The sequence below is a fragment of the Mastomys coucha genome, unplaced genomic scaffold, assembly GCF_008632895.1.
Source record: "Mastomys coucha isolate ucsf_1 unplaced genomic scaffold, UCSF_Mcou_1 pScaffold13, whole genome shotgun sequence".
NCBI lineage: Eukaryota > Metazoa > Chordata > Mammalia > Rodentia > Muridae > Mastomys > Mastomys coucha.
Genome location: NW_022196895.1, coordinates 42,111,753 through 42,124,814, shown reverse-complemented (window position 1 = coordinate 42,124,814; position 13,062 = coordinate 42,111,753). Strand labels below are relative to the sequence as shown.

The window sequence follows — 13,062 nt, the reverse complement described above, 5'->3', positions numbered from 1 at the left end:
GTAGACCAGGCTGGCCTCGAACTCAGAAATCCACCTGCCTCTGCCTCCCAAGTGCTAGGATTAAAGGGGTGTGCCATCACTGCCTGGCTTCAAGTCAGCTTTTCATGTAAAGCGATTTATGTCGTCCTAACTTTAATAGATTTCAATTCACAAGGGAAATACTGTATACATAAAATATAAGACATCTACTTATTACACATTTTATCTTTAAATACCCTTTATCATAATTTGGGACATATAGTCTGAATGGTTGCTGTTTTGTAAGAAATTTATTTTCTACAATTAAAAGTACACCAAAATTTGGTTGGTTTTTAAAGAATCTAGTTCAGGTCTAATCTTTGGTGGAATCCTTCCTCATGAGTGCCTTGTGAACTTAAAGGGTATAGTATATGACCAAGGCAACTTAAATTCTATTTTTGTACGACAAAACAGCCTTGCCCATTGGTTGTACGTTGTCTATAGCTAACTATGCATTATAGTGAAATTACAGCTGAAGGCCTGACAGGCTATCTGATCCATAAAGCCTGATATTTTATAGTCTGGCCTTCTGGGGAAAAAGTCAACCCATAATTGAATGTGAATTCAATTCACTATTCAAATTCACTATTCTGTTATACTTATTAAGAGGAAATCTATATCAGTATTTCTAAACTATCAACAATGAGGAAATAAAAGTATAAGTAGAAATAGTTCTTAAATTGTCTAGTTCCCTTTATACAATCAATAATTTTTAAATTCTAAGCAAAAATTAATCCTTATTAAGCAAACACTTTTACATATACTGCCTACTTATATTTCTTTGAATCTTTTGTTTAATTTTCATAAAGTCTGTTTGGATAACTTTATCTTCTGCTCCTATTGCCTGAGTTTTCTTAATATAAGCCAGTGCCTGATCATATTCTTTGAATCCTAATTATTCTTGAGTTCTAACCTACAATGCTTTGGTCATTGATGGGTCCATTTCAAGGATCTTCTCAATCAACTGAATTGCTCCCTGCCAATTTGACATTGTCACTTTAAAAGCACCATACTCAGTACACAGCATAGATCAAAACATTGTACAATGAGGACCATCTGTGAATGCATTTTGAAATAATTTCAGATATTCTAAAGATATTTAGAAAAATGTCTGGATCTTCAATATGTTGATAAATCTCTAGGAAAGCGTTTGTCTCCAGTTTCTAACTGTATGTTTAGCTTCCCTATTCATTTAGCTTAAAAGTGTGTCCCTCCAAAAATGTGTCTTTGCAAAATTAAACTTTCAGATCTCACACTCTTATGTTGTTTAGGGCCAGGATTTAAAATGTTTTGGTTAGCACAAGAAGAAATGGGTTTCAATCTGAAATTTTAACAAACACAGAAATACTTATGTGTCAGGCTTGGTGGCGCATGCCTTTAATTCCAGCACTCAGGATGAAGATGCAGGCAGATTTCTGAGATCGATTGCAGCCTGGTCTACAGAGCGAGTTCCTGGACAGTCAGGACTGCACACATAGAAACTGTTTTGTTTGAAAACCAAAAAGCAAAATCTTATGGAAGGTATTTATGAACTGATTTTACGAGACGCGGGAATGGAAAGCTTTGGTATTGAGTAGAAAAGACTGTCCAACCTAGGGAGAGGAGGGACGAAACGCTCCACTGAGGTTTTCTGCGGTCGACAGAACGAGTCTCGCACCGTCGTCTCGGTCTGGAGCAGCCTCCGGAGCCCAGCCTGGCGCCGGTGAGTAGCCTGCTGGAGCTGACCCCGCTCCGCGCGCCAACTGCTTCCGGATCGCGGCGGGTGTCACTTCCGGAGCAGCATGGCAGCCACCGAGGACGACAGACTGGCGGGGAGCGGAGAAGGAGAACGGCTGGATTTCCTGCGGGACCGGCACGTGCGGTTCTTCCAGCGCTGCCTCCAGGTCTTGCCGGAGCGGTATTCTTCGCTGGAGACCAGCAGGTAACTGGACGCTGCCGCGGCGCGGCTGGCGATGGCTGCCTTCCGGATGCGCGCCGCGGACCGGCCGGACTGCCGGGACCTGCCGGGTCGCGCTGCCGCCCGGCCGGGCCTTAACCGCGATCTCTTCCTTGTCCGAGGTCCCTGGCTCCCCGCCACTCTGCACTTCTCCATCCCGGCCTCCCTCCTATATCTCCGCTGGCTGCCGACACCCACTCCTAGCGCCCTGGGAGGTGTGTGGAGCTCCTAGCTCAGGACTTTTGGAATCTCCCGGTTCCGCCTCTTTCACTTCCCAACCATTTTCTGTGATCTTCCTTTCCCCACTCCCTTAACATCCTGTAGGTCACTTTTGTTTCCTGACGTTTACAAAACTAAAACACGAAACATTTGTCTCACATCACTCTTGTCCTTCCCCCTCCCCCCTTAACTAACTCTTATTAAAAGGCAGGGAAACCCCTAAGATATGATTAGAAGTTTACTTAAGAGGAATTGTAAATCTCGTGGTAGGATTAAAAAGGTTCGGTGTTGCCTGAAGCACCCTAAGGCTGGAATTGGCAAATGTTTGACATCTGGCAAAGGATAAGGGACTGTTACAGATGTAGAACTGAGAAAACAAAAGGAAGAGATGGTCGTTGTGCACTGCTGTGTTTTGGAGCCTGGTATCAGAGCTACCTAGTGTCGGATGATAAGAAACATTGGTTTTATTTCATTTTAGGCAAGATCTCATCATAGCCTGGAACTCGCTGTGTAGACCAGGCTGATCTTCCAACTACCTGCCTCTCTGTCTCCCAAGTGCTGGGATTAAAGACAGGAGCCACCACGCCCGGTAACCCATTGGTTTTGTGCTGACATCCCCAACACTTTCTGACTAGGAAATTATAGTATATTTTGAACACTTCATGACTGATTCAGTTTGGGGATTTTTATAGATGACTTCTACAAATGTGATCAAGAAATACTTAACTGTGGTGGGTGTGGAAATGGAGCTGAACAAGGCAGGCTAGCACTCTGGGTAGAGTTGTTTGCTATTATTGTATAGTCTGAAGTAAATAGCAATTACATGTACTGTAATCCAGATTTCTTTAGATAAGTCTTTTTTGACTACCACCCACCTACCTGTAGTTATTGGCTTGTTTAATAACTTTCTGTCTGTTTATATAACACTGGGGCTACCTTTTTTGAATAGTCAGTAGCCATATTTGGCTGTTGTCATCTGTATCAATTAGGTCTGATTTAAAATTCAGTTCTTCTTTTACAATGGCCAATACACTTCAAGTTCTCCAAGACATTTTAGCCCCCGGCTGCTGTCTCCCAATGTTTCCGGCATCTCCCACTGTCTTACAGGATAGCCTTGCACCAGAACCTTCGGTGGCAGCTGCCATAAACAAACAAATATTTGTCAAGTAATGTGAGCCGAACCCTAGAGGATGAACAGAATTTTTTTTAAGCATTTAAAATTTTTTTATTCCATGTGTATGTGTATTTTGCCTGCATTGTACCATATGCCCATGGATACCAGAAGAGGGCCTAGAACTGGTTGTAAACCACTATGTGAGTGCTGGGATTTGAAACCCAATCCTTTAGAAGAGCAGCCAGTGAGCCATCTCAACAGCTCCAAGATGAACAGATTCTTTAAAAGAAACAGTGAAAAATTTTTCCCTTTTATCCACAGTGACCAAGCCAGCTCAGTCAATCAACTGGTTCTCCAGGGCAGGATCGAGGATTAAAAAGAAAAAGACAATTAGATAACACTGTAGCATGACCCCAGCCAGTTCTGAGACTGAGGTGGGTTTATTTTCTCCCAGTCTTCCTTTATGCCATTTTAATTACATCCAGGTAATAAGGTCAGTTCTAAGTTGAGGATCAAGCAAGACAATAAACACCAATAGTCAAGGAACAAGCAAGGCAGTAAACAGAGTCACTGTTTCTGGGGCTTATCAGGATGACCAAGATATCTGAGCCTACTTCCCTGTCCTAGCCCAAAGTCATATTCCTGCCCGAAGCCTACTTCCTTGTCCTGTCCCAATGTCAAATTTCTGCCAAGTGGCCCCAAAAGCTCTCCACACCACAGATCCTGATTGGCCAGCATGAGTCACTATACTTCATGTATTACATGCCTAGACTTCAAGTTACTGTTTCCAAAGATAGGAATGTGGCTCAGTGGTAGAGCAACCTCCTAGCATGCTGCAGGCCACGAATTAGTTCCAACACTAAAAAAAAGTAAACAATTTGCACCATTAATACAGTGAAGAGATAGTTAACCTAGCTATCAGTAAAGATTTATAATTGCATTTTCAAAATCCCATTGTGGCTGGGCAGTGGTGATGCATGCCTTTAATCCTGTCTCAAAAAACCAAAAAAACCCAAAAAAACAAAACAAACAAACAAAAAAATCCATTGTGTATATTTGTAAAATTAGAGTGGTGCATGTCAACACTACTACAATTTCTGCTTATAACTAACAGTAAAATTGTCTGAACTCATAATTCATTAAATAACTACAGAGTAACCGTAGCAACCTACACCAACCATTATATATTAGTGTGTGTGACATCTCAATGTATTACTGAGAGCTGCTGTCTTCACCCCTACGTCTAGTGCATTGCATTTGTATAGAATTTTAAAGATTTATTATATATATGTGTGTGTGTGTGTGTGCATTTCTATGTAAATCTATATGCATGTGTGTGCACTTGTCTGTGGAGGCCAGAAATAGGTGTTAGAGTCCCTGGAGCTGGAGTTCCCATGTGGTTGAGAGCTGCACATTGGGCACAATGTGGGTGTTGGTAACTGAAGTAAGGTCCAGTGCAAGAGCAGCATAAGGCCCACACCCTCCTATAGAACTTTTTAAAAGTGTTTTTTTTTTTTTTTTTTTTTTTTTTTTAGTTTTCTTGAGGCTCATTAATAATGTCATTTAAAAGATCTGACCCAACAATGTATTGGATTTTCAGGTTTTTTTTTTTTTTCTTTTTCTTGATTCAATCTGTATTTCATCTTAAAATAGTTAAAACAGGGTTTGACTGAGACTATTCAGTTACTAAGAATAAGTTGTGAGGTTTTGTTTTGTTTCCATATTTGTCAAGGTGGGGGATGGCATTTAAATTATTTTAAAAGTAGAATGAAGGGTTTCGGTTGGTTTTATTTTGTTGTTGGTGGTTTTTCCTTTGGTGTTTTGTTCTATTTTGTTTTGGGTTTAGGCCAGAAAATGGTTCATTGGTTTGATAGTTAAGGTGCCATTTCCTTTTTCTCTTGTCTTAGGCTGACGATCGCATTCTTTGCGCTCTCTGGGCTGGACATGCTGGACTCCCTGGATGTGGTGAACAAGGCCGATGTCATAGAGTGGATTTACTCTTTGCAGGTGCTCCCCACAGAAGACAGTGAGTGAGTCTTAGCACTTGATTTTAGTGTGATTAGCTGCTCTCAGCATGACATGCATGGGATTAGCAAATTGGAATGTTTATTCATACTCATAGCATACTTTGCATATCCTTATTTTTCTTGTAGTTCAGGATCCCTTTCTGTCTAAAGCTAATAACTAGTATTAGCTTTAATCTGCCTTGAGAAAACAATTAGTCATGAGACTTACATTGAGATTCACAGATGTAGTTCCACACCATGTTATATATGCCTATATTAATGACTCACTAATTGTATTTAATGTCTATATATGATCAGTCCTTTAGTATTTGCTCTGTTTTTCATTCTGAGCCATTGTTTTTTCCTCTTCGGAAAATTTCTCTTAATCAACTACTGTATAAAGTATAAAAAGTTTCTTAAAGTATAAAGTTTTTTTCATTAAATCTACAAAATGTGTAACGTCATGATTGACATGTTTTGAGAGAAATAAGTATACAATGTATCTTTGATTTATACAAAATATAAATGTAGTTCAAATGGCTTGAAGTCATGCATGTGTCTAGAAGGAAGTGGGAGAAGCTTCTGGAGTTCTAACCACGTGCATTTCACAGGAGTTCATGAACTTAATTTTGACAGATGTGTTTCCCTTTTGTTTTTTACACTTTGGTAACAGCTTTAAAGCTTCTTTGGAGTTAGAATTGGATTTTACCATGTCTTTTGAGATGTATTGAGAGTCTGTTATATTATTAGTTACATGAACTTCTTGTTTTTTTTTTTAAAGCTATCAGTCTTTGTAGCTTTAAATAGCTTTACTTCTGTTGGGCTTGCCAACTTCTGGAGGGCATTTGTCATCCCTGTCAGTATTGTTAGTCTGTCAGTCCCTTGAGTCTCCCTTTTCCTCTTTTATGCTTTCACATTTAGTCTAGAACATTTTCTGTTTCTTTACATATTATCTTTTATAACCCGTTTGCATACCAAATAGACTTTGCCTCTGCAACTCATAGGTGCATATTTATATGATTTTATCAAGACATGTAAAGTTTAAATGTTAAAAGAACCCTGCAGATGATTAAGAATCATTTGTTAGATTTGACTAAATATATACTTTTATTTTTATGGAGTGAATGATAACAAAGTGAGGTATATGATAGATTTAACAAAAATTATGGTCAACACAATTAACTAATTAACATATGCAGATAAAACAATAAAAACACATTATTTTTTACTTAACTCATCAATTTATCAAAAGTTAGAAGTTCGAAAGACTATGGGTGGGGGTGGGGGAGAGAATGTTTAACAGTGCTGGTGGAGGTAAAAATATTCAAACTTCTTGAAATGCAAATTAGCAGTATAATTTTTTCATTGTTTCTGACAAGTCTCATGTACAGTGTGTACTATATCTGATGGTTGCATCTCAGGGCTGTGCCTACCTGAGCCTCTCTCATCCTGACTGTAGATGAGTGAGGGTTTCGCATATGTAAAATTAGGGCGGAGCTTGAATTGAGACTAGTCTTTTAGAAGAAGGCACAGGAGACACGGGAAGGTTGTCTGGTAGCAGATGAGGACTGCAGTGTGGCATCAAGGAGCTGAGGAATGGCGAGGTTAGCTCACAGTCACTCAAGTAAGAAGACATGGATTGGACTCTTTCTAGCCTTCAGAGGGATACAGCATCACTAACGTCAGAACTTGGATTTTGGCCTACAAAACTCTGAAAGAATATTGTTTTGTTGTTATTTTAAATCTGTAAGTTTAGATGGATGAGATGACTCAGCAGTTAAGGGTACTTGCTAGCAAGCCCAATGACCTGAGTTTGATTCCTTGCACTCTCACACAACTCTGACAAGTTGTCCTCTGACCTTCACTCCTGTGTTGTGGAATGCACAGGACTGACTGTACATATACTTGTACACACAAATACATGAATGTGAATTGCCACAAGTGTGGTAATTTGTTATTAACTTCAGAAAATGAACTAAAAATGTTTTGTTATAGTAACAAATTAGAAACAAAATAGGTGTTCATCAAGATTAAAATACTCAAATAAACTATAGCACAGTAAAAAAAATGTTATATTGTAGTAAAGTGATAGAGGGAGGCCTGTATTGACTAAAAGTCCACCCGTCATATATGCGCAGTGGAAACTTAAGGGTTCTTTGGAGAGGCAGTTGTGTTGGATGATGTTTGGCTGGGGCAAACGCGTGAAGGGGTGTTTTCCTGAAGTGGGCACAGCTGAAAGACTAAGGCAGACTCGTGAAGGAATGTTTCACTGAAGCAGACACAGGAGAGAGGATGTCTTGCTGAAGCAAGCACGTGAAAAGGCACAGGATGGAGGATTCTTTGCTAACAACACAAATGTATTGGTCTGCCTTCCTTTTCGTAGTTGAGCTGTATTTGTCAGGACTCTGAGGACTCGGGCTGATTGGATACACGTGCAGAGGCAAGACCTGTGCTGAGGGAAGGCATGTGGAGGACACGTGATGTCTGGAGGGTATAAATAGGACTCCATGGAGTGATGGAGACAGAGCTTGGCTGGCTGGTACAGCTAGCTGTGCAGTGCTTGTGGGTCTTTGCTTCTCTGACAGAGGCACAGCTGAGAACTTATCCTGGTGTTCCTCTTGGTCCCTCCTGATGATCAAGCTGAGGCTGAGGCCTGGCTGTCTCTGCTAGGTCGGGTCACTGCTGTTGCTATCCTGGTCCCTACCAAACTGGACTGCTGGTGTATCTATGAAGTGTTTGCAAGTGCATCAAGCTGCCGATTCCTGTGAACTGAACTGCTGATTTCCAGACTACACAGACAGGAGTTGCCCCAAAGAACCTTTCTAACCAGGTCCACTTTCCCTGTATCCTTTCTTTTCCACTACCTCCGGTGGATGGTGGGCTACAAGGGAGGTTAAAGCATTTAAGAACCATCATTAAAAATTTGATTTGAAAAAATTAATGTTACATATATGAGTATATGATGAATTGAAAATATATAGGGTCAGCATGGTGATGTGTACTGATAGTTCCAGTTACTTAGAGCCTTGAGGCAGGAAGGTTACTAGAGGATAGGAGTTCTAGACCAGCTTAGGAAATTAGTGGGACCCTTTCATCTGGTCTTATATATAAAAAAATCTTTGTGGAGGGGAAAGTAGATGGAGCAGACATAGGCGATATCAAGATGAGGTTATTTTTTTTCTAGGTATTTAAAGTGTTTGAATCATCTAATAAAAATGTTTGTTTTTAAATTAGAAAATATTCTGCTTAACCCCTTTTCAAACAATGAAAACTGAAACTGATTTACAGATATTTATTTGCTAATAGAACACATAATGTACATCATTTAATTTGTAATTTTCAAAGCACAGCCAGATTATTATCAGATTTATTCTTCACCTAGCCCAGAAGGAGAAACTGGGAGGCAGGGTGTTTGGGGATAACCAACACCCTTCTGATTGGATTTTGGATTTTAGGCCCACTTAACAGAAGCAAATGTACGTCTGGCACTGTGAGTCTGACCAGAGCCCATGGTTGGGGAGCTTATAGGCCCCAGAAGTCAACATATTACTGTTATGTTGCTAAGCCAACATAAACACCAAACTGCCCTGTAAGTGAGTATTTCTCTCCCTGTTAATTGGTACAGCTCTCGTGCCTCTTCAAAGAAGCTGCTTTGTGTAGTAGAGAGTAGTTAAAACAGACACTCAGAAATGGTCAAAGAGCAGAGACCAATTCTGTTTGTCTCTCACATTCAGATACATGTGCACTCAAGCGCGCACGTGCGCGCACACACACGCGCACACACACACACACACACACACATACATATACCACTCCCCCACCCCCACCCCCTCACACACCTCCCTCCCTCCCTGGCCCAGGGACCATTGTGGGCAAGATTGATAAGAGGCAGCAGTTGGGGAGGACAGGGATGTAACAGGACTGCTAGACTCAGAAACTCACAGTGGCTGTGGCTACCTGAGCAAGAGCCTCTCACAAGCTCTCAGCTCTACCTGAGGAGCTGTGAACACTTGGTGACTTCTAGAAGAGTGGCAGAACAGTGTTCTTCATAAAACTTTTCTTTTGTAAATGGCCCCATACTCAAGACTGGATGAGCAGCACAAATTGGAGTTGAGTTATTAAAAAAAAAAAAAAGGACCTGGAGTTGACAGGGGAGGTAGGGTGGTAGGGGTGGAGCTAGAAGGGTCAGGGAGAAGAGTGGGTCAGAATATGATCAAAATACATTGTAAAATTATAAAATAATACTTTTTTTTAAAAGAAGAGGTGTTTGAGTCCTTGTACAGATGTTTAAAGGATAAAGTTGGACTGAAGTAATGGCTCCCAGGTGTTAGTGCTGCCTCACTGCCTAAGTGCCATGTGTAACATTTAAGGACATTGTAAATATTTAGTTAGCCACTTAACTCTAGGGATTGTAGGTACTCTGTTGGCATCTTATTAGTAAGTATGTTGTTAGACCCTCGGGGTATTGGGCCATTCTTATCAGAGGAACTATTTAGGTTGGGAATTGTATACTCTTCTCTCCTGACCACTAATGAGAGTTACATCACATCATTGTATAGATACAGGTAGTGAGGTCCAGAGGCTTTTTAATTTGTTCACAGTAACACAGTAATGATGCTAGAGAAAGCACTAGGTAGAGTTTTCTGTTCTCTATTGGTTCAGGGCAGTAACTGCTGGAACTCTGAGGCTATCATGACAGTAAATGAATTGTCGCTTAGCTTGGTAGAACCTGTAAGATAACAGACCAGGTTGGGTAGTATGGAACATTAGTAAGAAGACTGACTGGTGAGAGGATGTGGTGGTTTGAGTATGCTTGGCCCAGAGAAGTGAATGGTACTATTAGGAGGTGTGGCCTTGTTGGAGGAAGTATGTCACTGAGGGGGTGGTCATTGAGACTGTCCTAGCTACCTCCTAGCTACAGTTCCATTTGCCTTTGGAACAAGATGTAGAACTCTCAGCTCCGCCAGCACTATGCCTGCCTAGACGCTGCCATGCTTCCTGCCGTGATGATAATGGACTGAACCTCTGAACCTGTAAGGCAGCCCCAATTAATATTGTCTTCTGTAAGAATTGCCTTGATCGTGGGCTCTGTTCACAATAGTAAAACCCTAACTAAGACAGGGTAAGAAATAGTTACTGATTTCTTCTTATGTAGATATTTTCTTTCTTTCTTTTTATTTTTCTTAATTTAATTTAATTTTTTTTTTAACTTATTCACTTGACATACTATTCACTGCCCTCTTCCTGGTTACCCCCTCCCACAATCCTTCTCCTATCCCTCCTTCCCCTTCTTCTCTGAGTGGGTGGGACCCCTCTGGGTATCCCTAGCACTTCAAGTCAATGTGAGGCTAGGCGCTTCCTCTCCCATTGAGACTAGACAAGCTAGCCCAGCTAGAAGAACATATCCCATGGACAGGCAACACTTTTTGAGATATCCCTATTCCAGTTGTTCAGGACCCACATGAAGACCAAGCTGTACATCTGCTACATAAGTGAGGGGAGGCCTAGGTCCAGGTTCTTTGGTTAGTGTTTCAGATTCTGAGAGCCCCAAGGGTCCAGGATAGTTGACTCTGTTGGTCTTCCTGTGGAGTTTGTATCTCCTTTGGAGCCAGCAATCCTTCTTCGTATTCTTCCATAAGAATTCCCAGGCTCCATCCATTATTTGGCTAATGGTGTCTGTATCTATCTAAGTCAACTGCTGTATGGAGCCTCTCAGAGGACCACTTGGTCCTGTCTGCGAGCATAACAGAGTATCCTTAATAGAGTTAGGGATTGGTGCTTGCCCATGAAATGGTCTCAAGTTGGGCTGGTCATTGGTTGGCCATTCCCTCAGTCTCTATTCTATCCCCTGTGTCTGCATTTCTTGTAGACAGGATAAATTTTGGGTTGAAAGTCTTGTGGGTGGGTTGGTGTCTCTATTGTTCCACTGGGGTTCCTGCCTGGCTACAGGAGGTGGCCTCTTCAGTTTCAACATCCCCAAAGTAGTGAGTAACAGCTAGAGACCTGGGATAATGGAGGCACCCAAGAATCTGTGGGGGTGACCTAAGTAGATATTTTGAAATTGCTTCTTTCTGCCCCTCCCTCTGTCTGTTTCTCTGTCTCCCTCCCTTTTTCTCCCTCTCCTCCTCCCCCTCTTCACCCTCTGCTGTCTCTGTCTTTTTCTTCACTGTTTTTGAGACAAGCTCTCAGTGTAATCCAGGCTACTAGAAGTTACCATTTATCTTGAGGTAGTCTCAAGCTGTAGACTTCCTCACCTTTCTGGAATTTGTTCTATTATACAGCATTCTTTCTATTATAGTAAGTGTAGTTTCATGTAGGCTAGATTAAGTATAGTACAAAGCATCAGTTTAATAAACATGGTGATCCAGCTCTTCAGCCCATCCTCGCCTGGCCCTTAGTTTGTAGGACTCCAGCAATTGTTGGTGGCTCAGAGCAGTTCTAAGTCTCCAGTCTCTTGAGAAAGTCTACCATCTTCCATCTCTTTAATTAGTCTCTGTCTTGTTCTAAAGCTAATCTTTGGAATTTGGAAAGTGCACATGAAAACACTTTGTAGCTGTGGTTTGGTTTTGTTTCACACATGCATTTGTGTGTTTTGCGCAGCTGTGGATTGAACTGAGGCCCAGAGCATGCTAGGCAAATGCTCTCCATGGTCTACACCCCCAGCCTAGCTATCCAGCTTTCAGTTTTTTGCAGTCTTTCTTAGCATATTAAACAAGGAATTTGGCACAATGCATCCTTCTAATAAGAAAACCTTGTATTTTTTTGAGATGTGTGAAGAATTACTTATATATTCATAAAAGCGCACATTTTAAAATAAAATTGCCACATTTGTCACTGGAATTCTGTCTGCTTAGTGCAGAAACCTAACTTTTAAAGTGGAAATCAAACAATGACTGACTCAGGTTTTGAATTACACTAGCCACCTGAGCTCACAGTGACGGTGCTACTCTGGCCTAAGCATTACCTTTTGTTCTATGTGCCTACATAAGATTTGGAATGTGTTTACTTTTCATAATACAGTTATCTCTTAAAAGAGGGGAAATATAATATACAGATTCTTGTGAAAAGCAACTCCTTTTATTAAAGATATTCTTACTATTGCTGATGCCACGATGTACTTGCAGGCAGGAGCCTGGTATGGCTGTCCTCTGAGAGACTCTGCTAGCATCTGACTAAGACAGATGCAATTACTCACAGTTGACCATTGGGCTGAGCCCGGGAACCCCAATGGAAGAATTAGAGGAAGGATTGAAGGAACAGAAGGGGATTGCAATCCCATAGGAAAAACAACAATATCAACTAACCTGACCCCTCAGAGCTCCCAGGGATTAACCCACCAACCAAAGAGTATATGTGGACTGGTCCATGGCTCTCACTACATATATAGCAGAGGACTGCCTTATCTGGCATCAGTGGGAGGGGTGGTGCTTGGTCCTGTGGAGGCTTGATGCCCCAGAGAAGGGATGCTAGAGGGGTGAGGTGAGAGTGGGTGGGTGGGAGGTTTGTGGAGGGGACCTGGAAGAGGACAACATTTGAAATGTAAATAAATAATTAATAAAAATATAAAGTCAAGTCTTTTTGTATACCCCAGGTTTAACACAAATTCATGATTCCCCTGCCTCCGCTCTAAAGAACTGGGATTATAACTGTGTACTACCACATCTAGCTAAAGTGTTTTTTAAGTTCTCATTGAATTTTTATATTTTCTAAGCTTGTGGTGTGTGTGTGTGTGTGTGTGTGTGTGTGTGTATGTGTGTGTGTGTATGTGT

At 41.2% G+C, this 13,062-nt stretch overlaps 1 protein-coding gene and 1 long non-coding RNA gene across 4 annotated transcripts in view; one reads left to right on the top strand and one right to left on the bottom strand.

The window, feature by feature from the left end:
* LOC116087129 overlaps positions 1-1,729 on the bottom strand; it is a 14,497-nt gene extending 12,768 nt beyond the window's left edge. For both annotated transcript variants that reach the window (XR_004117259.1, XR_004117260.1), the window contains exon 1: positions 1,611-1,729. This is a non-coding gene — a long non-coding RNA (uncharacterized LOC116087129). The remainder of the gene's footprint in view (positions 1-1,610) is intronic.
* A 47-nt stretch (positions 1,730-1,776) lies between these two features.
* The window catches only part of Pggt1b (protein geranylgeranyltransferase type I subunit beta), a 48,307-nt gene continuing 37,021 nt past the window's right edge, over positions 1,777-13,062 (top strand). The window contains exons 1-3 of one of the 2 annotated variants that reach the window (XM_031365629.1): positions 1,827-1,939; positions 3,609-3,721; positions 5,195-5,313. In XM_031365629.1, the coding sequence (XP_031221489.1) occupies positions 5,232-5,313 (82 nt within the window). In that variant the 5' untranslated portion in view covers positions 1,827-1,939; positions 3,609-3,721; positions 5,195-5,231. Of the gene's footprint in view, positions 1,940-3,608; positions 3,722-5,194; positions 5,314-13,062 lie in introns of both variants that reach the window. The other variant, XM_031365628.1, reaches the window with a different exon arrangement.